Below are 27891 nucleotides of genomic sequence, written 5' to 3'. Positions count from 1 at the left end.
TAAATCTAATGTATACAATTAAAACAGTTGTTTGTTCTATAATATGAAAATTGTAGCGGTTCAGTTGGGTAATTTGTGTGTCCAAAAATAGGAATTTGTGGGCCATTCTGGCTGTAAATCGCTGTTTAAGACATGGAGATTTTTGGACAAAATGTTACACAATCTCTATTTTTAGGCACAGAAATAGCTTGTATTAATTAACGTTTTAGTATGTTTGAGTAATAATACAAATATTATGGTGATATTCTACTTACTTTTTTTCTTAAATTAACAGGTAACTTCTTAGTTCTTCTTTGTTCTTCGAATTCGGCTGCTTCTTTTCAGGAGACAGGTCTTCACTGCAATTGTAAAAGCTTCAAATTAGTAACTTTGTTTGTATATAGCGCTGTTTTTAATTTAGATATTGATTTTTTAATTGAAATCCTCAGTGCCTTCTTTAAAACCATTAAACTAATTTATTTACATAAGATACATTGCATCAGTTCAGTACATATATGTTCTTAATGAACAAATTGTATTGAATGACTAACTGTAGCAAAAAAAATATCTTTACTATGTCTTGTGAAATTTATAATATACCAGTGAATACCACTATTTCTGTAACTAAGCTGTTCTAGGTAATAGCGCCTCAATGTCATGTCTAAATTAAAGTAATTAAGTAAATAAATAAAAACAAAAAATATGAAATTGTATAAGTATTTTTTTTAAAGATTTAAACATATATTGTGCTTGCATGCAATTTTGTTTGAATATATGTAGTCTATATATTTCATTTAAAAAATGTTAGTTTAACATGATTTGCGTGTGTGTGTATAAAGAAAGTAAATAGTATAAAGGTTTATAAGTGATAGTTGATTTTAGGAAATTGAAAAAATACAGTAAATTCATTTTACAGATTACACAAGCTAAAAGTCTGTTTGAAAATATCTACTGTACAGAAAATATGCATACCTGAAGTTTGTGTTCATGCATATGGATATGCATGGAGCTGCAAGTAGAAATCTTGGAGACTTGTACAGTATTTCTGGTAGATGGTGCTTGCCAATGATATGACACTTGTGCTCAGAGAGATTCACAGTACATTTGCAGTGCTGATCTATGATGATGCAGTTAGATGTAGAGGTCTTGAATGTGATTGGTGCATGGTCATGTGATTTCTTAGCTACATCCAATGAGGGAATGGCAAAAAGAGTGAAGTGGAAATGGTAGAAGGGCTGTTCATGTTACGATATGTCCGCGGACATGGCGGTAGTTCGCGGACATCGGGAGTTACATCCGGGGATTTTTGGGTTCAGAAGTCATGCAAATGAGAATGAGTACTAAAAGGGATTGGTCAGGAAAGTTTAGTGGGTGTGTTGTGCCAGAAGAGAGTTTCCCATATACTGTTTTTGCAGAGAGAACAACAGATAGCTATGTCTGTGTATTTTAGGAAATAGATTGTATGGATTTTGGGAGATTCATGGATATATTGGTTGAAGGTGCATGCAGAAAGCTGTGGAGTAGGTGTAGATCTTGGATTCGCACATGTGGAAGTACACTGGCATGGAGTATGTGGAATGAAGTGGTTGGACTTGCTACCTCTCTGTGCTACTTTGGAGGCACAGCAACATCCAGACATAATTGTAATTCATTGTGGAGGGAACAGTTTAGGACATGTGACTGCAATTTTTTTTGCAATTTGCTATGAAAGAAGGACTTGGGAAGGTTATGGACATGTTTCCTAATTCTCAAGTGATATTTTCACGGATTGCGCAGAGACAAATGTGGCTTCGTTCTTCTTCATTTGGTCCACAAATGGAAAAAGCAAGGCGCAATGTTAATAAAGCTGTTTGTGCCTTTTTAAAATATTTTGGCATGTCTTCTTTTCACAATGAAAATATTCTGTTTCACAGTAGAAACATTTTTCGCAAAGATGGAGTCCATCTTACTTATGGTGGCAATCAGATTTTTCTGAGAAATGTACAAAATGCATTGCGACCTTTTTTGGAATTACAACATCCATTTTGAAGTAGGTGTTAAGCATTTATAATTTTTGACTTACAAACACCTCCCAAAGGCTCTTTTCAGAGCCACCACTTCCTCCCAGAGAAAATTGCAATGTTTGTGATGGGGTAGCAACCCAATTTTTTAAATGTTCGCGAACTGTCCACGGACTTCTAAAAAATACAAAGGGCCCTGCTTCATTTATTTTCACTTCTATTTTTTAACTGTGAAAGGCAGCTCTGAAAAGAGCCTTATTTTATTTTTGATTTTTGATATTTTGTATTTTTTTTGGTTTTTTATACACGACACACTAGGAGAGGGGGGAAAGGAAGGTAAAGGGGGGGACACCAACCACAGGGATAAGAAAGGGCGAGCTGTGAGAGGAAGATGTAGAGTGGGTTTTATTTGGGTAGTGAGCAGATCTTCTTGTGCTCTGAGACGATAGTCTCAAAAGCACTACGAAGTCGCTCCCCCCTGCAGAGTACTGTGTCACAGTACATACATACAACTGTGACCCTGGAAAGGTAAGGATCATCAGCATTCTGTATGGCCTCTGAGGCAGCTTGAGGAAGACGCTGTCCCACAGAGGTGGTCCTTGTGGTGACAGGATCAGAAACAGAGGATGAAGTAGAGGAAATCAACCTGCTACGTTCTTCGCAAGGTACAACCCTGCGAATAGCCCCAGAGTGAAATGACCTCAGGTGTCGCTTCATAGTAGTGGTCCCAAAGCTGTACTTACTGTGCTTCTCGCGACTGAGTATCATGTTGCACTCATTGCAGGTAACACGGTTCGCACAAGCCTTAGGAAAATTCCCATGAATGGTAAATAACCGCCACACCCAAGACTCACGCCTAGTGCGGGTAGTAGGGTTTTCCTCTATCTCATTCTCATCATCCTCTTCTTCCTCCTCCGCATCCTCACTCCTGTTCTCCTCTTCAAGCCCTTGGGGAGGTGGTGGTGTTGGAGGGGGTGGGGTTGGTGCTGAAGCAGGTGCAGCACCAGGTGGCAGTTCAGCAGCCAGGGATGCCATCAAAGATGCGATGGAAATCTGCAGTTGGCAGCAAAATTTGCTGTGCTCTGTAGAAAAGCCAGAAACACAATAAGAATGAGCTCTAGGGCATGGTCTTTTATAGGGGTGCTTGTGCGCGGTTCGCGGACATGCGCGCTGTCCGCGGACAGATCGAACACAAAAAAAAGTTTGAAAAGTTTCAAAAGGTATGTAGAAACTCGGGATTACTATGTTGGACTTGTGCCATGGTGAGATTTTATTGAAAAATGTATGGATTAATTGAAAATGTACTTTTAATTTGTTCAGGGACACGAACAGTGTCCGCATTCAGAACACGCGATCAGCGTCAGCGCGGTCATATGATCCGTTCGCGAACAAGTCCGCGAAGGAAGCGCATGTCCGCAGGACACCAAATGCACGGAGATTGGCTAGCGCATGCCCGTTGATGTTCTACGGACACTGTTCGGGTCCTGAACTAATTAAAATTGCGTCGCATGTGAAACGAACATTTCAGGACACTGCATGTGTTCTTAGAACAGTTTAAACTTGCTAGCGAGCAGTAAGGACAGAGATAGTGTTCTTCAGGACACGTTCAATTTCGTTTATGTACGAACATTTCAGGAAACCAATTGTGTTCTTAGAACATTTTCAACTTGCTAGCGAACAGTACGGACAGGTATAGTGTTCTTTAAGACACCTCCATTTTCGTTTAATTACGAACAATTCAGGACACTGCGTGTGTTCTTAGAATAGTTTGAACTTGCTAGCGAACACTACGAACAGGTATAGTGTTCTTCAGGACACCTCCATTTTCGTTTACGTACAAACATTTCAGGACACCAATTGTGTTCTTAGAAGAGTTTAAACTTGATAGCGAACACTACGGACAGATATAGTGTTCTTTACGACACTTTAATTTTTTTTTTTTTACGAACATTTCAGGACACCGCATGTGTTCTTAGAATAGTTTCATCTTGCTAGCGAACAGTACGAACAGGTATAGTGTTCTTCAGGACACCTCCATTTTCGTTTATTTACGAACATTTCAGAACACCTGCACTGTCCGTGGACACCTACATTGTTTTTTTTTAAAAAAAAGAAACTATTTACAACACAATATAAAAATTAAACTTTATTTAACATATATTAATAATTTATGACAGAGAAGGTGAGGCAGAAACAGAAACAAAAACAGGAGAATTAGGGGTTTCAACATGATTGTTATTAGGTGAAGAAGGGATGGAAGTCTCATCAAAACGTTTTGGTTTATGGAGTGGGTTTGGGGATAATTGACTGGGATATGGTGAGGAGGGACAAGTACATGTGGGGCAATGGTACAAGGTTTTTGGTTTAAAATGATCTTCCACAAAAGTTTTCAAATGATTAAAATTAGTCAACAATAAATCATTTTTTTCTTCTGTACTGTGAAAAGTGTTATCCATAACAGGTTTTTCTGAAGTATTTTCTATGTTGGTATGCTCTGTACAAAAATATATATATATATATATGTTAAATGTATACAAAATAATAATAATTAAATGGTTTATATTATAAAGTGTTTACCATTAGTTTCACTATCTTGTGACATTTCTTCATGTGGGAAATGCTCCTCTAGCCATTCCAGAGTACTAGACATTTCTGTGAGAGAAAAAAAAAAAGATAATATATTTTTTTATCTAATACAGAAAGTTTATAAATATATGAATAAAATTAAGTACACTTACTATTTCAGGTAAAATATGTCCTATGTACTGAGTGGGTCTGCTCTTGTTCTCAGTTCTGTCGTGTTTGTGAGGTAATTATGTTGGAAGCCAATTTATTTTCTTGTGGTATATTCCATTTTAGAACATAGTGCATTTAAATGAATGGTTAGTGTGTTGTATATATGGGTTACATTTCTTATGTATTAGTACATATAATGTGTTTGTGTGCTTCTTTTTGAATTTGTTAAATGTTCCTATGTTATGATATAACAATCAAACATACCCCCCCCAGAGTTTTTAGGTAGTGGTACTGTTCTTCGAACATGTCCGCGAACATTAAATGAGTTTGCGGACATCAAGTACAGTAGAAGAGATTCAGTCAGTTCCATATGATATGTATATAAAGTCAAAGTCATTATTGTTAAGTTGCACTACTAAAAATCTATGAAATTCAGTGAAAAACTTTGTTAAAGGGACGTTATGGTTAAGTTGCGCTGCCAAAAACCAATGAAATTCAGTGAAAACACTTTGTTAAAGGGACGTTATGGTTAAGTTGCGCTGATAAAAACCTTTGAAATTCAGTGCAAAAACTTTGTCAAAGCTTACCATAACTGGCGAATTTCAAGGGTTTTTCGGTTTTACTTGGAACCATAAGGTCCCTTTGACAAAGTTTTTGCACTGAATTTCCTAGGTTTTTATCAGCGCAACTTAACCATAACGTCCCTTTAACAAAGTTTTTTCACTGAATTTGAAAGGTTTTTAGCAGTGCAACTTAACCATAACGTCCCTTTAACAAAGTTTTTTCACTGAATATATATATATATATACATATATGTATATATATATATATTTGGACTTCTTTCTGAGTTACATTTTTTAACATGAAAATTAAGGAGAAAGGTGAGAGAGAGGGAGAGAGAAAGAGAGAGAGAGGGGGAGATAGAGGGAGAGAGAGAGAGAGAGAGAGAGAGAAGATCAGCAAATGTATGGTGGGTTCAAAAAGGCACATACCACAGCACATCCCAGTAGCCGTCGCTGGACCTCCACCTCCAGTTGAGAGCCACATGAGCCAAGCACTGTGGGCATGCACAACATACAAAGCTTAACCTATCCAAGACAGACAGTTCTCAAGGCTGCAGACAACTCCTACGTGCTGGGTGTTTTGTGGCCCCCCCTTCCTGTGTGTGGTATTGTCATGTGTGACGCCCACCCTCAAAAGACTTTGCATGGAAATTGTTGCTATCACTGCAAAATGTGACCCATTACGAGAACATGCCTGATGAACGATACCAGAAATGGGAAGAGGAGACAATCAGATCAAAGCAAGAATAGCCTAGATTACTCTGAATAGGAAGCTCAGTGAACTGAATTCCCATTCCTTCCCTTTCCCTTTCTCAAGGTTCAAGTAAGAATAGATTTCAGCCAATAAAAACTGAGCAGCCAATTGATCCCCTAACCCGAGATTGAGGTGACTAAAATGAAGATGCTTTCAGACCGAGAGGTCATTTTCTCTGAAGGTGGGATGGAAAACGTAATAACTGCAGCACGTTGCTCGATTTTCTCTGAGACGCACAGCCTCACCTAACTAATGATGCCAAACAAGACAGAAACCGGCGTTTGGGGTTGCTGTTGGTACTCTTATTTAGAGGAAAATTCCCTTCGCTTTTGGTGGTGCACTGCCCTTGAAGGTGGGACCAGACTGATAAATAGACATGTCTGCTCCGTGGAAGGAACAATGAGATCAAACGTGGTTGTAGACCCTCCTGAATTGGTGCAACCCATATAACAGGCTATATTGACATGTTCATTGTGAGTCAAGCCACTCACACGTTTGTCTATATACACCAGGAACCACAAACAGCAGAGCATGAATGAGTTTATTAAGATGAAGACAAATTAGGACTGATGGGCTATGATCATCGAGGGTGGCAGAGTAGCCTCAATATTTGTGCATGCCACACATACCATTAGCATGTATAGACCATGCTCTGAAGTTAACAAAACAAAATGCATATTGCACATTGCAGGCACTAAAGGAAATTGAGGACACCTGTACTATGGTCATATGGGACTGTGGTCGGCTTCCTAGACCCTTTGGATGAAAGCAGTTCCACACCGGACACCTGCATTTCAGCCATTAGTTTTGAGAAGGTGTATGTTTAATTATTTTCAAACAATCGAAAGGAACATGTCTTCCTGGTCAGCAAAATTCCAATGCTAGAAATGAAGGAAAGCAAAAAAGGCAATTTCAGCTAAAAAGCCACACATGCACAGCACCGCTTATTAACCGCCACTAAAAGTTTACCTGTAGATCAGAGCTACACAATCATTCACCAGGAGGATGCAGATTAGCTGGCAAGAGGATTGTGTCACAGTCTGATAGGGCAGTGCTATTTTATACTTATATGTATCAATCGAATACTGCCAGCTCTCAAGAATGCAACCACCAAGCACATAGACAAATTGCCCTCACTGGGCAATCATCCGTGCAGTACAAGTTGATTGCCTTGGGATTGAAGCATCCGGGCATGCTTACCATTCATCATCAATACTATGGATGGTTTGAACAAATCCCTCCTACCAGCAAAGTGATAGTATGATATACCATTTCTACCAAAAAAATCTGCACAGTTTCAGTGCAACCTGGTAGCCATAACTGAAAGGTCATCTCGAGATCAGACCCATAGAGCAACACACTATGGGTGTGCAGAAAAATGAAGCACTTGCTATAGGCTTCAGATGAGGCCTTGCCTTTGTCTGATAGGGCAGTGCTGTTTTGTACATCGTTTTATCAACCCACAAGTGACAACTGTTTTTGGGGCTAGCCAGATTGGAGCACAAGGCCATATACTGGTGGATCTACACCAGTATCTGAGCTAGAGCCCCCAGCTGGCTATTTTTCCAGCTTCTCCTTCTCCAGGCCAGAACCTACAAGACTCTGGGCCAAGGCTTTCCTCTAAACCTTGCCTGCTCCACAGTTTTGCTGGCTAGAATGATAATGTTTTTTTCTCTTGCAGCTCTGCTCTGTGATCCACATGATCAAGCTAAAAAAGAAAATAGCTCAAAATGATATTTGGAGGAAGGAAAAGAGTGTTTTCCCTACAAGGTAGGGATGGGTAGCGTGAAAGAGGACCAAAAAGTTAGGTGGCCACTTTGGGAACGTCTACAGAGCCCATTTTTATTCAGATTGTTTGTGTTTTACCGCTGGAAATCTGTGAGATTATTGCTGAATTTCTACTGGAAAATCTAAATATATAGTTGGAAAAAAGTGTGTCAGCGGAAAGAGTCGGGTAAATTGGTTAATAGGAGAGGGTCAAGATGGAGAAAGACAAGAAAGAAGGGAAAGGAAGGCGGATAAAAAAAGGAGGAGGAGTGCACATGAAGAGATGGGAAGAGGTAGTGGGGATGGGGAAAACATTTTAATTTACGTACAACCTCAGTAATCAGAAAATGCTGCATTACTGCAGGTATTATGATCATGGCATCAAGAGGTCCCATCATGGTGATTGCTGGTATGTCACCTTGGTTAATAGTCGGGAGAACCTATTTCAGGAATGAAAAAAGGGGGGAAATGGGGTTAATGGTCCTAATTGTGGGAACGGGGGCATTGGCCATGACTGGTGGGATCTGGTTATTTAATAGTGAGAGGCTTATGGGCCGCAGCAAAAGCCTGGTCTTTTATCAAAATTGGTTCAATGTGGAAGTTGGCCATGACGGGTGGGATCTGGTTCATTGTTGCAATGTGCCTTCATTACAATATTGGTCACAGCACTAGTGGTAAGTCAGAATCTGTGCCAGCCGGTGGAATCCAAGCAAACAAGAGCTCATCAACCCAGGCCAGGGCCCACAGAAGCATCCTCCCTAAGGAGGTGGGTAAAGCAGGACCTCTTCTGCAGAACATTCCTGGAGCACCGAGCAGAAATGGCTAGACCATTTGGGATTACTTTTTTCTCTACCTAGGTTACCTACCGAGTTGGAAGAACTATTGTCTGCCTAAGTGGACAGTAATTCTTTTGTGATTAGGAGGGAAATCATGAACAATGTACTCTGAGATGCTTGAAGCATTTCACTCTAAAGGTCCCACCTTTGGAAGCCCTGTTTGTAGCTCCACCTGATGTTACAGAAGAGTCTGACACACATGCGCAAGCACACCATACAAACTCTCTTGGCATTTTTCCAATGGATCCTGGCAAATATGCTAGAGCTACCAAGCATAGTGAGGGATGTAGAACCAACCAAGGGGGATTCTGGGAGGTTCTAACCCCAACAATATGTTTTGAATTATGGGTTGAAATAGTGCAATTTACATAACTTTTTAAGTGGAAAATTGGGAAAAAGCCAGACAGATTCCAATTGGTTCAAATGGGTAATTTATGAAGAAATCCTATAGATACAGGTCACCAATAGAGCACAGGAGCATTTCTCAAAACATTTTTTTCATGATGACTTGCCCACAACATATACCAGTACTAAAAAATAAATATTCATGTTCACTGTGCCCATACATTTCCATGCTGGCTGAACCAATCTATGCCAATATTACCATATAAGATAATACTCATGTTTGCTTTCTGCATACTGCCAGTAGTGACACTATAAGAAAACGTGTCCACTCTGCTTTTGCCAATATATGACAGGATCCCCATGCAAGAACATACTCCAGTTGACTTTGCCATTATAAAATGCCATGCCACAATATGGATTCATGTCCAAACCCGCCTGCACCAAAATGCCAGTCTATCCACATAATACAACATGCTTGCTTTATAGTAGATGCACATTTAAACCTTCTGTGTCACAGTAAGCAATAGGTAGACTGGCTGCACCAAAATGCCAGTCTATCCATGTAATAACACATATTCAGCATGATATATAAGAGATACGCAGTATATCATTCCATGCCAAAGTAGCTACACTTGCTACTGTTAGTTTTGCCATGTAAGAGCACTTATCATGATTGATTTATTATTGATGGTCAGTAAAAAAAAATGCCATGTCAAAGATACAACTGTACTGGCTGCACCACAAAGCTAGTCTAGCTACGAAATAACACTTATCATGCTTGCATTAGCAAAGATGCCCAATCAAAAATGCCATGCCACAGTAATAAAAGACTAGACTGGCTGCACAAAAATGCAGCTCTTGCCATATAATAACACTTATCGTGCCTACATTATCAAAGATGCCCAGGTAAAAATGATGCCTTCATGGCATCGTTTTTCCACTGGGCATCCTTGATTTTACAGATGTCCCCATCCCCACAAGCAATCCAGCACAGACAAGTGCATATCACCACACACATCCATGCTCATTCACACAGCATTCAACCATGCACCCATACACCATACACTTGCTCATTCATACGTACAGCCAGCACCAATTCATACATCATACACTCACTCATTCATTTACACACAAATGCATACAAAGTACTGATTGCTATGTTCAGTCCTGGTTCAAACTCTGCTCTGCACATCAGCCTCGCAGGAGAGCAGCTGGGGAGGGCACAGTGTTTACATTAGGCTGTCTCAGCTCCTCCATAACGGGCAATGATACTGGTGGGTCGGCCCCCCACCTACCCAATAAGGATATTCTGCCACTTAACTTTTCTTTAAAAAAGAAAAAGAAAAACATAGATTAATAATAAATCATATCTCCTCAGTAGTAAGGGTTAGACTCCACCTGTTAAAGCATGACAGAGTCTTCCCTCTCAAACCACGATTAACTGGTACTATTTCCACAAGTTGTGATTGAACATCTATGTTGAAATGCTAAAGAGAACACTGATCAGAGGTGCCAATACAATGATGTTAGGATATTATGTGCTCTGCATATATGTATTCAGAGGTTGGAATGTCCTTCTAAACATTGTGACTGGTGCCAACTGTATATCCTTCCTATGACTGAAAATACTATATGTCCGAATCAGGTCGCAATCATAGGTCCATGTGTGATGCAGGTTTCTGGTACGTTTGTGTGGGTACTTTTCAAAATGAGTTTTCTTGAAGCTAAGTAGGCAGCCGCTTTTAACTAAAGAGAGATGTTGTGTTGATTCTTGATCACTGGGCGCCGCGCACACTCAAAATGAGGCCTCAGAGCCCTCCAGCCCTAGACGTTCATAGCAAGGGTTTATACAGGGCTACTGGCCGCTCTCCCATAGTCCCAACCTAGCAGGATTTCAGCCTGCGTCTTTCAGGCTGCACACAGACATCCAGGGCGAACACTTAACTGGCTGAGCTATCTTGTTACATTTGTTAATGTTTCTTGATGTGAAAACATGCAATTTTTAAAAATTCCCCAAGATGTTGTTGTTGTCAATTTGTCATCATCCTTGTGTGGCGTCTTTTTTTTTGTAGAGAGTATTCCTTTCCTTTCTTTTTTCTTTCTTAGTGAATCACCCATGCCCAACAAAATGTCGATAGACGCTGCTCTCTGCTTCTTCAGCAGTGATATGGGAGAGCTGCCTGACTGGTGTTCACAAAAGAAGAAAAAACATAGATAACAAATAAGATGTGGTGGGAACCCTTGTGTAATCCCATACTTAAAGCAAACCATTGTGTCCCGGTGGGGTGGGGGTTGGAGGTAAGATACCAACATTGGAATCAGTGAGTTGAATAAGAGGTTTGTCCTGCTCCAATACCGCTGTCTATTAAAAGCCATTGGATTAAAAGGAGTGTGTGAATTGATGCATGGCTTGGATCCGTCCAGGAATTGAAGGCTTCCATTTGTCCACCTACTCAGATACAGAGCTTGCCACAGCAATCTCTGCACCCCTGGTGAACACACTGTCAATGCTGAATTATTTTGTAAACAAGATCTTTACTGTACAATGTCTTTTCTTTTTAAACTGGTCATTTTCTGAAATGCAGCGCAGTCGCGCGTGGGTTCAGGTGATAGAGTCTCTAAACTGTTCTTTATCCTGACTCACCAATTTATTTATCTCCAAACTACTATTTTAATATGTGATTTTCCAACTTGAATCCCACAGCTAGCAATGGGCCAAGCTGTGACCACTGGCAAGGAGGACACAATAGGAACTACAGCAAAGGTAATCCAACTTCTTCGATATGTTAACGCGCCTTATGTTATTTTACAATGCTGCGCAATTAAGGAAGAAAAATAAATTATGTTTTGTTTGCAGCCTAAATGGAATAAAAACATTGAATTGTAGGACATTTAGTTTGTGAAGGAAAATGGCATGGTTTATAGAGGGACTTGTCACTCTGCCATATATAGGTAGAGTATGATGGAAGCAGCACCAGATTTTCTATCATTGCTGCATGTGCTAAGCATGTGCTAACAGGAAGGGTAAGCAGGGCCCTTCAGCAGTTAATCTACATTAGGAACATGCAGTATTACCGCAAGTGGTAATTCTGCATGGGTAAAATGTTAATGCTCTTTTGTGCATGGAATAAGCTACCCACCGAAGGCAGGTGGAATAGAATATTAAGAACATACGCCCCTACATCTCAGAAAAGAATTGTGCCATTGTTGCACGAGCTACCATTCTATCAAGACTCGATTATTGCAACTCTCTCCTGATCGGGGCCTGAGCTTTGAAGATAAAAAAATGTCAAGTGCTGCAAAAGAACGCTGTACGGGTTGTCAAAAAGATAGCAAAAAGGGAAAATATCTATCTATACCCACCGATGAAAGCTACATTGGCTGCTGATCAAGGAGCGGATCAATTTTAACACACAGATGCATATATGGGTCTACTCCAGCCTACCTCCAATCCCTAACACCTCACTACCACCCATCTAGAACTCTGAGATCATCTAACACAACTTAGATCATTAGCACGAGTTACAGGCAGGCAAGTGGCATGGGAGGATCCTTGGCAGTCAAAGCTGCCAGCTTCTGGAACTCCCAGCCTATTGCTGTGAGTGGAGAATCCGAGTTAGGAGCATTTAGGGAAGCCCTGAAAACATTTGCTCTTCAAATAAATCCTCCGCCCTGCTGCAAAAACAGTCTCCTCGTCCTGTCTGTTCTGTTGGTCCATCTGGTGTTTGTGTTAGTGCCCTGATGCCTGCGGGCTACCAGCGCTCTACAAATAAGTAAATACATTTTCAAAAATATATTTTCGGAAACAAAAGTCATCCTTTGGTAGAGCAGTTAAACATGCAGGATTTACAAATGATGCATGTTAACCACTTCCATCAACCGCATAATGATGCCTATAGCCTTAATGTGCAGCATAATAATGATTATACATTGGAAAAGAAATGGCCTAGAGCTACACTTATTTATACAGTAACCATAGGCGAAAAGACTTATGTAGGTGAAGCCAATTTGGTGCATTGCTATGGAGGGTACTAGAGGCTGCTGCATGGGATTGTGTCGGTGTGTGACAAACACAATGTAACAACATAATTTACTAAGTAGACAATCCCAGTACTTAGCTGGACATTGTGTCATGAGCACTGCTCCCGAGAAGCCAAGTCAAGCCCAGCATCCCCGGAAGCAGGCTCACGACCCTCGTCCCCGGCTCCAGCAAACCCCTATTGGGGCCCTTTGGACCATGTCCGGGCGCCTCTGGCGCCAGGCTCATAAGGAACCTCAGTCCCGGCGCCAGGGGCGCCGGGCTCATAATTCTTGCAAAGGTGCTTGGATGGACCTACCTGTAGCAGACCATGCTGCATACTCACCTTTGCAAATGCTGGCAGGATGAAGTCCCCAGCCTTCTGCTGGGTGGAACTATTCCCTGAACTGGGACTACTTTCTTACCTGGGTGGGGCTGGTGCCACTCCTTAGCTCTGGAACACAGGAACTCTTTTATCTGGGCGAGGCTGAGGAAGAAGACACCCAATCACTCCAACATTATTTAAACCACACCCGATTGGGAAAACGTGCTTCGCGTTATTCTGCATCTGCAGCAGGACGCTCACCGTGTCAGCTCCAGCATTCCAGTGACATCTCCAGCTTCAGCTCAGCAACCTGTGGAAGAAAGACACGAGAACTATACTTACCATCCAGGAATCCAGACACCGGCAGAACCTGCAAGCAAAAGAAACATAAGGTTAGCAAGTTGCAACACGTTTGCAGCCGCGCTCGCTTACCTGATCCATCTGTGCTTTCACGGATTCTTCGCGGCCTTCTCTTCAGCAGCCTAACGGCACCTGTAAAGACAAAGGGCCTCATTACGACCCAGGCGGTAAGTTACCGCCTGGGCCGTGACTTTACCACCATGGCGTAAACTACGTTTACGCCATGGTGGTTGGCGGACTTACCGCCCCATTCCGACCTTGGCGGGGCGGTAAGTCCCCAATCCCCATTTACCCTTCCCCATTCCCATTTTTGCCCCATAGGGCATAATGGGAGTGGGGAAGGCGTTAATTACGCCACCGTAAATTACGGTGGCGTAATTAACTCCATGGTCCCTTAGCGCCATGGATTTTAACACCTGCTAAAAGCAGGTGTTAAATCCGCCATGGCGCTAAGGGACCTCGTACTCAGGCGGTAAGGGTCGGCGCTGTTTACGCTGCCGTAAACCCCTTACCGCCTGGGTCGTAATGAGGCCCAAAGAACATTGTTAAGTAGGAATCGGGTGAAGGCGGCCGCATTTACTTTTCTTACCTGCTTTTGTGCGCGTATTATGATCTCTTCAACCGCAGCAGCCCGGCACCTGAAAACAAGAAAAGACATTATTTAAGTGCCATTAAAGACTGCAAGAAAGCCTAACACTTACATGTTTCCCCATGTGCATCCGCGACTGGGAAAACGCCCGCAAGGTCCCGACACCTGCAAATAAGAAAAGAACATTGTTAGAGGTGCTATAATAAGGTCACAGATCATTATACTCACGTACTTCGCACGTGCAACGGCAACGGACGAACAACGCCCGCAACATCTCAAGACCTGAAAACAGAAAACAAGGGACATTATTGAGGTGTCATTGAAATTCCCATACCTACGTACAACCGCACGTGTCGCGCTCTCAGTGACCACGCCCTCAGCATCCAGGCACCTGAAAAAGACAATACAAAGACTTCATTAAAGGTGCCCATCTCTTCAAGACTATAAACTCTTTATACCTACTGGCATCCGCTCGTGCAGTAACGGCGGCATCACCTTTTGGCATCTCAGCACCTGTGCCACTTCTAAGGCCACAAAAGGCTTTGAGGACCTCCAGTGACGTAACTGGAACCCACGCACCCCTGCATAAGTCGCAGGATGGAGAGCCCAGCATTTATACGCCTAAGGTGAGAGCTCACCAGGACATTGGACTTTCGGAGAGTTGGCGATTAGTGAGGAGGAAGTCCAGCCAAACGGTCATTAACCCTTTTTTCTTCCGCCTGCAGAAACCTTACCCTGCAAGCCAGACGGTCAATAAGAGGAAGCCCAGTCCAGAGAGTCATCCGAGCTCTACGCTTCTCAATTGAAGAGACTATAACAGTTCAGCTGGGACCAGCGTCTCCGTGGGAATCAGGTGAGCGTTACAGAACGCGAAGCCCTCCAATAACCTCCTACCCAGGCGCTATGGAAACTTCCGACACTGATCAACTGGCCCAGTTACTAGGGGAATTAAGAGCTGAAGTACATGCTGCCCGCCAGGAAACGAATACCCTGAGGAGGGAATTGATTATGTCCAAAGAACGAACTGATGACCTCGCCAGACAGTTATTACAAACACAAGTGGGGCAAACCCCTCTACCTAATTCAGGAGGGACCTATACCCCGGCGGCTTCAGCCAATCCTGTTCAAATCAATCTGCCCGGAAATGTGCATTTGGCTCCGCCCGAACGCTTCTCTGGTGACCCTAAGAGGTTTGCGGTGTTCATAAATCAGTGCCGATTGCACTTTCTTTGTAGACCAGCTGCTTTTCCGACTGATCAGACCAAAAGTAGCCTTTGTGCTTTTGTATCTTAGCGGCAGCGCCGCTGATTGGTCGATCCCACTGGTTACACAGGATGACCCGATTCTTCGCAATTTCCAGGCCTTCCAGGCCAATATGGAAAGACTTTTCGCAAGACATTCCCAGGGGCAGGCCCTGGACAACGAACTCCTTCCCCTACGGCAGGGCAATCAGGATCTTTTGGCTTATATTGCGTCATTTAACAGACTAATCGTAGAAACCAGATGGCCCGAGGACAAGAGGATCACGCTTTTCCACAGGGATTTGCGTGGCGAACTCAAAGACGTCCTAGCCCAGGTCGTGAATCCCCCTCAAGATTGTTCAGAGTACATTGATTTAGTGATCCAATTGGATCACAGACTGCAAAACAGAAAGGCAGACCGCTCCAGGTTCGAAACTCGAGTATTCTCTAAGCCACTAACTCACACCAAAGGAGTTGAAGCCGTAGAACCTGTGCAAATAGGGGTCATAAAGGGTCCCCTAACCCAGAAAGAACGCGACAGGAGACGACAATTGCAGCTATGTCTCTATTGTGGAAATTCAGCACATTTCCTCCGAGATTGCCCGGTGAAACCTCCGAAGAAGACAGTGGAGCTTCTGATAAGAATTCCTAAAAGCCCGAGCCGGGAAACAACCTCGCCCGACAAGTGTAGAGGTCAGCTTGCCGAGCGTAAAAACCAGTTCTTTGACCTCGCACTTCATAATGTCAATGGTCCTCATAAATCCAGAACGACCGGATCGTTTGCATGCCATTAAAGCATACATTGATAGCGGAGCGATTGGAAATTATGTAGACCGCGAGATGGCTTCCAGGATGAACCTACCCCTTTGTCCTAAGGTAATTAAAGACGTCATTACCACAGTGGATGGTACGGAAATAGCCTCCGGACCGGTAACCCATACCACCACAGAAGTGACGTTATTAGGACAAGATGGACATCGGGAGGTAATCGTGTTCGATGTGATCAAGGCCCCTCAGTTCCAAATAATTCTGGGGATCCCTTGGTTGGAGAAACACAATCCTCAAATTGATTGGCGAGCAAAGACGATACAGTTCCCAGAGTGTGCACCTACTTGTTATCCTCGACCCAGTATTGGCCTAGCGGTAGCAACATCCGAAGGACCGCCATTGCCTCCAGAGTATCAAGAATTCCAAGATGTCTTTCAGAAGGAACAGGCTAATACCCTGCCTCCTCACAGATCTTATGACTGTCAAATAGACCTGATACCCGGAGCCACTCCCCCTTGTAGTAGAATTTACGCCCTTACTGAGCCTGAAAATCTTCATTTGCGACAGTATCTGGACCAGTACCTGGCCAATGGATTTATCCGCCCATCAAAGTCTCCTGCATCCTCGGCTCTGTTCTTCGTACCTAAAAAAGAAGGTGACCTTAGAACCTGTATTGATTATCGTGCCCTGAACCAGATAACGGTAAAGAACAGATACCCCCTACCTCTGATCCCGGAACTCCTTGACCAGGTTAAGAACGCCTGCATTTATACAAAGCTAGATCTCCGGGGAGCCTACCACTTGGTACGGATTAAAGAAGGCGACGAATGGAAGACGGCATTTCGCACCAAGTATGGACTATTTGAATACCAAGTGATGCCCTTCGGACTATGCAATGCACCAGCCGCTTTTCAGTATTTTATGAATGATGTCCTCAGAGAACTCATAGATGTTTGCGTAGTCGTCTACAGAGATGACATACTTGTGTACTCATCTTCAGAAGCAGATCATCGGAAACATGTTAGAGCCGTCCTTGAAAAACTCCGCCAACATAAGCTTTTTGCTATGCTCGAAAAATGTGTTTTTCACGTCACGGAGGTCGAATTTCTAGGCTTTATTCTGACACCCAAAGGAGTCCACATGGACTCGAGAAAGATGGACGCTATCATCAAGTGGCCATCACCTACTTCCGTGAAAGGTGTCCAAAGCATGTTAGGTTTCGCCAACTTTTACCGCAGGTTTATTCCAGAGTTTTCACGAGTGGTGCAGCCCATCACCGCCCTCTTAAGAAAAAACAAACGTTTCGAGTGGTCAACAGAAGCAGAACAGGCCTTTCAAGAGCTAAAAGCCAAGTTCACCTCAGCACCCATACTGAAACACCCACTCCCAGACCTCCCTTACATCGTTGAGACCGACGCCTCCAGCTTAGCAATGGGGGCGGTTCTATCACAGAGAGATCCGGAAACTAACCAATTGCACCCCGTGGCATTCTGGTCTCGCAAGTTCTCGGCGCCTGAAATTAACTACACCATCACAGGTAAAGAGCTTTTAGCAATTAAGTCCGCTTTCAAAGCCTGGCGACACTATCTCCTTGGAGCCAAACACACTGTCACGGTAATCACCGATCATCGAAACCTACAATACCTGAAAACCGCCAAAGCTCAGTCCTCCAGACAGCTTCGCTGGGCACTTTTCTTTGCCGAATTTGACTTTGTAATTACTTATCGCCCCGGCAACAAAAATGGCAAAGCGGATGCCCTTTCCCGGATTGGAATGGGAGATAATATTGTCAATCCTGAACCTGTGCCAATAATTCCAGAACAGAGAATCCTGGGCCTGATTTCTTCACAATCCATCGAAGATATCGAAGCAAAAGTTAAACAACTTGTGACCCCTTCGGACTTACAAAACTGGCAACTGAAGGGAAAGGACTTCATCATAAAAAAAGACCTGCCTTATTTTCAGGGACGACTATTCCTACCACATGCCGATTTACAAAAAGAGGTAATCTCTTGCTACCATGATTCCTTGATGGAGGGCCACCCAGGCATTGCCAAAACCTCGGAAAAAGTCAAGAGACACTTCTGGTGGCCGTCATGGAGAAAAGACATAAAGGAGTTTGTGATGTCCTGTGGTGTGTGTGCCCAAAACAAAGGTCAGAAGGAAAGACCAGCGGGTCTCCTGCATCCGCTAGACATCCCGCCACATCCCTGGCATACCCTCTCCATGGACTTCATCACCGATTTACCCTCCTGTTCCGGATACAACACTATTCTAGTAATTGTAGATTTGTTTTCTAAAATGGCCCACTTCGTTCCACTAAAGGGCTTACCTTCAGCTTCAGTTCTAGCACGGGAATTCCTTGAAAATATTGTAAGATTGCACGGCTTCCCTTCGGTTTTGATCTCAGATAGGGGAAGCCAGTTTATCTCTCACTTTTGGCGAAGTTGCTGTCGTTTAGCTCAAATCGATGTGAGACTTTCAACCAGCCATCATCCCCAGACCGACGGACAAACTGAGAGGAAAAACCAAACTCTGGAACAATATTTACGTTGTATGCTACAGCAGTCGGAAAGTAATTGGAAAGATATCCTTTGGATAGCCGAATATGCTTACAACAACTCGATCCATTCAGGAACCGGAAAAAGTCCCTTTTACATTTTATATGGGATTCATCCTCGAACCTCCAATCTCGACCCGCCCCAAGATCTTGGAACGCCTGCCGTGGATCAACTTCACAATGCTATCACTCAAGCTTTCAAAGAAGCGACAATCCACCTACAACAGGCTAAAGAACGGTACAAAAGGGGAGCAGACCAACACCGAAGAGACGCCCCTCAATACCATGTTGGAGATCAAGTTTTGTTATCCACCAAACATTTATCACTTAAAGGACCTCACACCTTCAACCCAAAATATCTGGGACCATATCCAATTACAGCCATAATAAACCCAGTGGCTGTCAAATTGGGTTTGCCATCCCACATGAAAATACATCCAGTGTTTCACGTATCTCTACTAAAACCTATGCAACCTGGAACCAGACTGAATAAACCTCCAGAGCCTATTCAAGTAAATGGAGAACCTGAATTTGAGGTTAAAAACATCCTGGACTCCAAGATCATCAAGTCAAAATTATACTATCTGATCGACTGGAAGTGTTACGGACCTCAAGAACGATCATGGGAACCCTCTGACCACGTCCATGCTCCTCGTTTAGTCAGAGAAAATTCCACCAAACTTTTCCCAATAGGCCAAAACCTCCGGGGAAGACAAGTTTGGGAGGGGCCTTGAGGGGGGGTGCTGTCATGAGCACTGCTCCCGAGAAGCCAAGTCAAGCCCAGCATCCCCGGAAGCAGGCTCACGACCCTCGTCCCCGGCTCCAGCAAACCCCTATTGGGGCCCTTTGGACCATGTCCTGGCGCCTCTGGCGCCAGGCTCATAAGGAACCTCAGTCCCGGCGCCAGGGGCGCCGGGCTCAAAATTCTTGCAAAGGTGCTTGGGTGGACCTACCTGTAGCAGACCATGCTGCATACTCACCTTTGCAAATGCTGGCAGGATGAAGTCCCCAGCCTTCTGCTGGGTGGAACTATTCCCTGAACTGGGACTACTTTCTTACCTGGGTGGGGCTGGTGCCACTCCTTAGCTCTGGAACACAGGAACTCTTTTACCTGGGCGAGGCTGAGGAAGAAGACACCCAATCACTCCAACACTATTTAAACCACACCAGATTGGGAAAACGTGCTTCGCGTTATTCTGCATCTGCAGCAGGAAGCTCACTGAGTCAGCTCCAGCATTCCAGTGACATCTCCAGCTTCAGCTCAGCAACCTGTGGAAGAAAGACACGAGAACTATACTTACCATCCAGGAATCCAGACACCGGCAGAACCTGCAAGCAAAAGAAACATAAGGTTAGCAAGTTGCAACACGTTCGCAGCCGCGCTCGCTTACCTGATCCATCTGTGCAGCCTAATGGCACCTGTAAAGACAAAGAACATTGTTAAGTAGGAATCGGGTGAAGGCGGCCACATTTACTTTTCTTACCTGCTTTTGTGCGCGTATTACGATCTCTTCAACCGCAGCAGCCCGGCACCTGAAAACAAGAAAAGACATTATTTAAGTGCCATTACAGACTGCAAGAAAGCCTAACACTTACGTGTTTCCCCACGTGGATCGCGACTGGGAAAACGCCTGCAAGGTCCTGACACCTGCAAATAAGAAAAGAACATTGTTAGAGGTGCTATAATAAGGTCACAGATCATTATACTCACGTACTTCGCACGTGCAACGGCAACGGACGAACAACGCCCGCAACATCTCAAGACCTGAAAACAGAAAACAAGGAACATTATTGAGGTGTCATTGAAATTCCCATACCTACGTACAACCGCACGTGTCGCGCTCTCAGTGACCACGCCCTCAGCATCCAGGCACCTGAAAAAGACAATGCAAAGACTTCATTAAAGGTGCCCATCTCTTCAAGACTATAAACTCTTTATACCTACTGGCATCCGCTCGTGCAGTAACGGCGGCATCACCTTTTGGCATCTCAGCACCTGTGCCACTTCTAAGGCCACAAAAGACTTTGAGGACCTCCAGTGACGTAACTGGAACCCACGCACCCCTGCATAAGTCGCAGGATGGAGAGCCCAGCATTTATACGCCTAAGGTGAGAGCTCACCAGGACATTGGACTTTCGGAGAGTTGGCGTTTAGTGAGGAGGAAGTCCAGCCAAACGGTCATTAACCCTTTTTTCTTCCGCCTGCAGAAACCTTACCCTGCAAGCCAGACGGTCAATAAGAGGAAGCCCAGTCCAGAGAGTCATCCGAGCTCTACGCTTCTCAATTGAAGAGACTATAACAGTTCAGCCGGGACCAGCGCCTCCGTGGGAATCAGGTGAGCGTTACACATTGAAAGTCATACGTCTGCCATCTTTCCAAATATGACAGTCTGTCGTATCTTTATCTGTATACTCATGAAACACTTTTTTACCGGATTATTTGGGCATGACTACAGCCTTTGCTTTAGTCGGCAATAGTCCGGGTGAATGACAAACCCAGGAGCCCCCACAAATTCCATGAAGACCGCTAATCACCCATAACCATCGAAACGGATGAAACTGGTAGAAATTGTTTGCCATGCATATCAAAAGACGATCCATTGTGATTACCCTTCAGAGTCCAATAGAAACCAGACATATACTTGTCCTCTGTACTGGAGATTGCCAGCAGTACATCTGTTATTTCAATTCTTGCGCGTATTTCTCGTGCACATGTGTCTTACATTTTAGTAGCCATTTATGAGAGCAGTGCATTGTGGCAGGCAAATAAAGAGAGCGGCTTTAATGAACATTGGCAACATTGTCACTACCTCCTTTTTCCTGGAATCTCATTGTGGGTTGGGTGCTCGCAGTTGGAGTGTGCAATTGTGATGTTCCTCCTTTGCTGTCCAATAGCAGTGAACCCGGAAAGGGGCTTTGGGAGCTCTCGGCCAGAACTCCCTTGAAATGAAATCAGATTCAGTCTACGTACCTGTAAGGGTGGACAAGGATTTGTTTAGCTGAATAAGGCAGATTTTTGGCACACAACCAAGCAGAGCACTTCCCATCCAGCCACCGACCATGAAACTGCACTGTTGGTGATCACTATAGACACCTTGAAGGCATTTGACTGTGTACACTGGAATTATTTTGACTGGTCGGAGCATATGGTATTTCTACCTCAATTTATTAGGGTGCTTCAGGTACTGTGTAAGGTAGTGGTAGCAACCTTTATCATAAATAATAAAGTAAAGGGCTGGCTTTATCCTCATTAGGGCAAACCTACTGGGCTGTCTCCCAGTCCACTTTTCCATGCATCTGCCTTCTTTATGCAGTGATCTACTGCATCTCTAACTTCTCTAGGATGACCTTGGTGGAGTGTTCTTATGACACAGGATGCTGAGTTGTGAACTACTCTTGTAATCAAGATCAAACTTTTCAGATGATTAAATGAATGATAACTAGCCATGTTCGTATTTCTGGATGCAGAAACAATACCGGGAAAACTGAGATGTTGACATAATACTCCAGTATTAACCATAACTTATTTCTGACCTGTCTTTAAATACTTGGAGGTTACAACTGTAATTGAAAGAACATGTTTCATATAAATGAATGGGCTATACACGAAAAAAATGAATCACTTACAATGTATAGCGTATTGGCCAGAACAATTCAATACAAATGGCATTGCTGCCTTATGTACAATACCTGTGATCGCCAACAACAATTTTCCATCCACAATAATTTCTCTCTAATCAATAATCACATCCTTCTAACAGGAAAACAAACAACCTACAATTGCATAACCTAAATTGATCTGTCTGAAACATAATAAGGGTGCAAAGGAATTGGCAGAATTTATTTCTAATTATTTGACTACTGCTTTGAAAACATTGCCATGACTTTTTAAGGAACCAATACAATCATCTGTTTTGGCAATGCAAAGATAAAAGAACCCTTGGTTCTTACTACATGGATATGGGAATCTCACATTATTCAAAAGGTTTGATTTGAAGACGTTGAACATCTTTTGTGGCCAATGGTAGTTGATAGCTAAACATGAACTTTCCAAAAGTCTCCCATGTGCTCCTTTATTTGGCAAATACAAATCCACCAGTTCTGTTTATAGGGACAATATGGAATACGCCCCCTCCAAGCAGGTCATATTGTCCTGCACAATTGCCCAATGGGGAAATATACACCCCTTCTTAGAGGCTTTGGCATCATTAAGTTACGATGTATTCAGTAACGGGCATGTGCTTCTTTTTAAATATTCCACTTTATAGACAGGCACTAATTGAACTAAAATCCACATAATTTGACAAAATGCTACATATTATCAAGTTTCACAATATTCAAAACAGGTGTTTGCTCAGGGAGCAGACATGCATTAAATAGCTAAAAAGAGAGAGGGCCTAGGAAGGTTTTAATGAAAACACATTGCAGAAAACCCTGCACCATTTGCATCAGTCTTTCACATCCACTCACTCTCAAGTTAACCAATATTTCACACTGTATGACATCCTGTACATTTCATAAATTGAATTGCAGAGACCCACGCATATCACTGTTTTATAATAGCTGTAAGGCATCAGAGGTGTACCTCACTCGTTTACCTCTTTCATGTCCAGAGTTGGTTTTAAATTGGTCCAAAATGAAATCAAAGATAGACAAACTTTGCAAATTGATCTTGATTTAGCATCAGAGATTATCTGCTTTGTTCTAAATAAAGAGCACTATGCAGCAAGGAATATCAAATGTTGGCCTCTGGCGAGAAAATAATATTACACCAAATTGCAAAATCACATACACGGTTAATGTGTAAATGGATTAATCTGCGTGTCTCGTAATGGCACACATTATGAAAGCTAGAGCACGGCTTGAGAAGAGCGAATCGTCAGATGAGAAGTATCTGCAAACCAGGCTTCATAATTTCTAACCTTATTAACCTACTGGTTGATAGATTTTGGAGACTTTTCTTTGTCGTCCACTTAAGACTTAATATGTCTATGAGTTGCTCTAGCTTCTGCTCCATGTAAATTGTAAGGTTTTGAATTGATGAAAGTTAGTACTCTTATTAAGGATCATATAAATACATTATTTAAGTAGTTTTAATAATTGTTTAGGTGATCTTTTATTCTTCCATCAATTTTTCTAATTGACATAATTACCCATTGAATGATGCCTGACTGGTGCGTGGCAGACAAAGGTGTGATCTGCTCTCTTGTGGTTTCATAGGTCAACTACTACTAATACGACAGTGGGAGATTTCTGTTGGGTTAAAAAGGTGGTGGAGATGGTAGAAGGGATTTTCATTTGTTTAATATAATTTCTTGTCATAATGCTCTTTAATGAATGAATCACCACAATCATCCATTACATAACATTTCTGAAAATGTAATCTGCATTTATCACCCACTTTTATTGTTGTTCCATAAAACAATACCCGAAAGCACAGTTGCGACAACCTAAATCAGAGGTTAAAGCTAGCGAAACAGCACTATGATACTTCTCATAACATTAATAGTTTAAGAGATTCAAGTTTGCAATGAAGCAGTTAAAGGAGAATTTTGCAAGAAATGTCTGAAATATTTGGAAAGCAATAAGTAAAGAGAGGATAATGATTACAAGGAAAAAAGCAAGTAGAACAATGAAAACTAACTTGGGGCAGGTATTTGGAATCCCTCAATCATGGAGCAGAAAAGAAATATCTTAATAAAAACTATACACTAACAGGAAAATGATGACTAAAATAAGATTGAGCAGCAGGTTGTACATTAAATAATATTAAACTATGCAACATTCTAGACCTTGCTAAAAATAAGACAATAATAAAGACTCTATTGTCCTGGCAAAAATAAGTGCAACATGTGTAGGTCATTATTGACCTCTTGTCAGAGAAACAGACCAATGGCTGCATTCTGGACAGCCTAGCACCAAGAGCAGCCAGGGGACAACAGAAAGTGTTGCTCTGCCTTAAGGACACAGACATGCAATTTCCCAGCAAGATTTCAGTCAAAGAGTCACTCTGTCTCTGAGAGAATCTTTTTTTTCACTGCATCGTTAACATGACAGACAACATCTGATTGAACATTCAAAAGTGCAAGCTAGAACATGTAAGTATGCATTCACTTTTGTATAGCCAACATAAAAAAAATCCATTACACCTCATGAATGATTATGCTAAAACATCTACAGTTCAACAAAGTTTACAATTATTAATCTTACCTTACAAAGACATTCTGGTTATTGAAATATTACAAAACAAAACCACATACAATGTACTGATAGGTTTTGAGTATTTACATTACTTGCTAATAAAATGGCATTAAAATAGCATTTTCCTACTTCACCGACACAACTCCAAAACCCACACTGCTTTTAATACTCTGTGCTAATAGTCTGATGGACCTCGGTTGGGGACATTATACTTGACAAACGTATGGTCCTCTGCTTTATTTAAGGCTAGTATTTAGGGGTTTATGAACAAAAAAGGAAAAAGGTCCACAGTTAGACAACATGTGTCAAAAAACACATCCTTTTATCCCGAACAAAGTTAGAATACTCATTTATTTGATTTTTAAATTCTACAATATTATAGTAATTACTTTGTTGTGCTAAAAATATCTAGAAAAGACATGATAGATTTTCAAACAATTATCACATAAAACAGCAACATTCATCCAAAACATACAGTCACAATTACAATATTTATTTTGGAAACCCACCACAAATCAGAATTCATCTAAGCTCACTCACACAACAGTCTGATTGTCCCACAATTTTAAGTACATTATTTTTCTTGAAGCGTGGACATGTATACAGATATAATGTATACAATTCTGTATAAAAAGCACCATACATGTGTATGTGCCTATAGCTGCTTAACGTAGCTGGACATTCCTCAGGGGTGAACAACATATAGGCAAAGTGACCACAAGTTCACATAATGGAATTGTCAACAATAGTCCACCATGTGCAAGAATTCACATTAGATGATAACACTCCATAGGGATTTCTGTTTAGCAAATTCCGTATTGGTTTCAATAAATCCTTTAATGTTGCTCATCCAATTCACAGTCCTATAATCAGGGACGAAAGAAGAGGGAAACAAATGACCGCAATAACACAATTTAGATAATTGATTCATGAGATTTTATTGCCACCACCAAATTACCAAGAGAAAATAAAATAGCTACCTGGATGCTTGCAGAGGTTATCCTTTCCTTTTCATAAATGGACTCCTTTTTCTCTGTCACAGCAAATGTGTTCTAAAAGGGATCCAAACAACCGTGTCTCATCTACAAAAAATCATAAGAGCAAGAACATAAAAACTCATGTTCATATACCCTTGATATTCTTTACAGCATTAAAATTTTGTAAACTCCTTCCAGTCTTTTCTGAGAATATTTCAACCACAGCTTCAAATTACTATGGGTCTGAACAAGTTGTAGTTCCTCAATACGCTGCTAGTAGCATGATGTATTGTTATTATTATCCGACCGGTCTAGCACCACATCAACCTGTGTATTTAGGGGGGGCATTATCCTGCAACATAGTTGCCAACATGACCCGTTCCAATCTGTAGATGCTTATCCAGTCCTGTTTTTTTTCTTTACATTCTGGGACTTGTAGTCCAGATTTAAAATGGGAGACTTAAAAATTCAGTCCCAGAATGAAAAGAAAAAACACAACGGAATAAGCACCCGGATTGAAATGGGTCATGTTGGCAAGTATGCTGCAATAATGACCCCTTTCTTGGTCTGTAAGGCTATTGTATAAAACGATAATGGGATACATTATCTATAACAGAATAAAAACAGGCATACAGGGGATACTGAATTGAATTTTTGAGTACTTGATGATGGACATAGCTTTATGTAGGATCGTTCTTGCCATTAAGTAGCAATGCAGCGGAAAGACAGATGAATGCAGTAACCTCCTTCTAACCTGAATGACCAAAGGCAATATGAGGAAAAAAGAAAAAATCCCCATTTTCGAAAATATGACCCTAATAAGTGACAACTCATGTTGCAACCGTAACATTAATTAAAGAGGCATCTCGAACAGGATCATCTCTGGCAGAAATAGCCTACTGGATGAAGGGCCAATATTAATGAACTTCTCATTCATTCCTTGTTTTCCCACCATGTCTTTTTATATAATAGATATACAGTAAAAAGAAATGTTTTAAATCAGGAAACCAAGCATAACATGAATCAGGAAAAACATCAGCCACTGAACGCCATCGTTTTTATACACCTAGATATTAGCACCACGGTTTATGAAACAGTAAAATACAGCTTCATCCGTGCATGTTTAGTTTCTTCTTTGAGCAGGTGACCGCCTACTGTAGAGTATGTTGTATATCATATGTCTGTGTGCAAATTGGGTAACATGCAAGGAGATTTAAATGTTCACTCCTGAAGTAAAAAAATATATTAATTTTTTAATTGATTGTTAAAGTAACCAGTTGCTTTGTTAACCGTTTAAATGTGGGAGGAATTCCTGCTGATTTATGGGCCTGCATAATCAGAGGGTGGCCATAGGATGCCAAAGTACAAGTCCATAGCACAACGAAAAGGTGATGGATGGAAGGTTTTGAATAAATCATAACCACAGGCAAGGCTCTGGGCAGCCATCCAGACTATTGTTTTTCAGCCTGCCAAGCCATTACAGAAGGGGAAAGACCATATGCAAATCAGGCTTGTGCAGCCCAGCATGACCTGTTAGAGACCCAAGCTACTCCTCAATGATGACGCCCAATGTTGTCTGGGTATGCTTGTGCTCTCACGCAGAAGGGATGTGACCTTGCAGTTTGCACTGGACTGGCCCTTTAGGGGTGGGACCAAGCCGGATTAGCATATGGTCTTTCTCCTTCTGTAATGGCTTGGCAGGTGAAGAACAATGGCCTTTCTGGTTGCCCAGAACAATGCCAGTGGTTAAGATTGATTCTAAAACTTCCAGCCATCACCTCTTGTGTGTCGCTAAAGTACATGTCCATAACTTCGACGGTTAACCACTGTCTTCAGCTATGGTAATGTCTTTTCTATGGGGCTGAGCCATGG

At 42.2% G+C, this 27891-nt stretch overlaps 1 protein-coding gene across 4 annotated transcripts in view; it reads left to right on the top strand.

Annotated features, from left to right (window-relative positions):
* SHISA9 (shisa family member 9) overlaps nucleotides 1-27891 on the top strand; it is a 1679367-nt gene that overhangs the window by 847116 nt on the left and 804360 nt on the right. For 2 of the 4 annotated variants that reach the window (XM_069645587.1, XM_069645585.1), the window contains exon 3: nucleotides 11685-11744. The exons of the other annotated variants lie outside the window; for them this stretch is intronic. In XM_069645587.1, the coding sequence (XP_069501688.1) occupies nucleotides 11685-11744 (60 nt within the window). The remainder of the gene's footprint in view (nucleotides 1-11684; nucleotides 11745-27891) is intronic. 4 annotated transcript variants of the gene reach the window in all.

Source organism: Ambystoma mexicanum, chromosome 2p, assembly GCF_040938575.1.
Source record: "Ambystoma mexicanum isolate Mex_15411 chromosome 2p, UKY_AmexF1_1, whole genome shotgun sequence".
Taxonomy (NCBI): domain Eukaryota; kingdom Metazoa; phylum Chordata; class Amphibia; order Caudata; family Ambystomatidae; genus Ambystoma; species Ambystoma mexicanum.
Note: the sequence above shows the minus strand (reverse complement) of the source record. Positions and strands in the feature narration are given on the sequence as shown.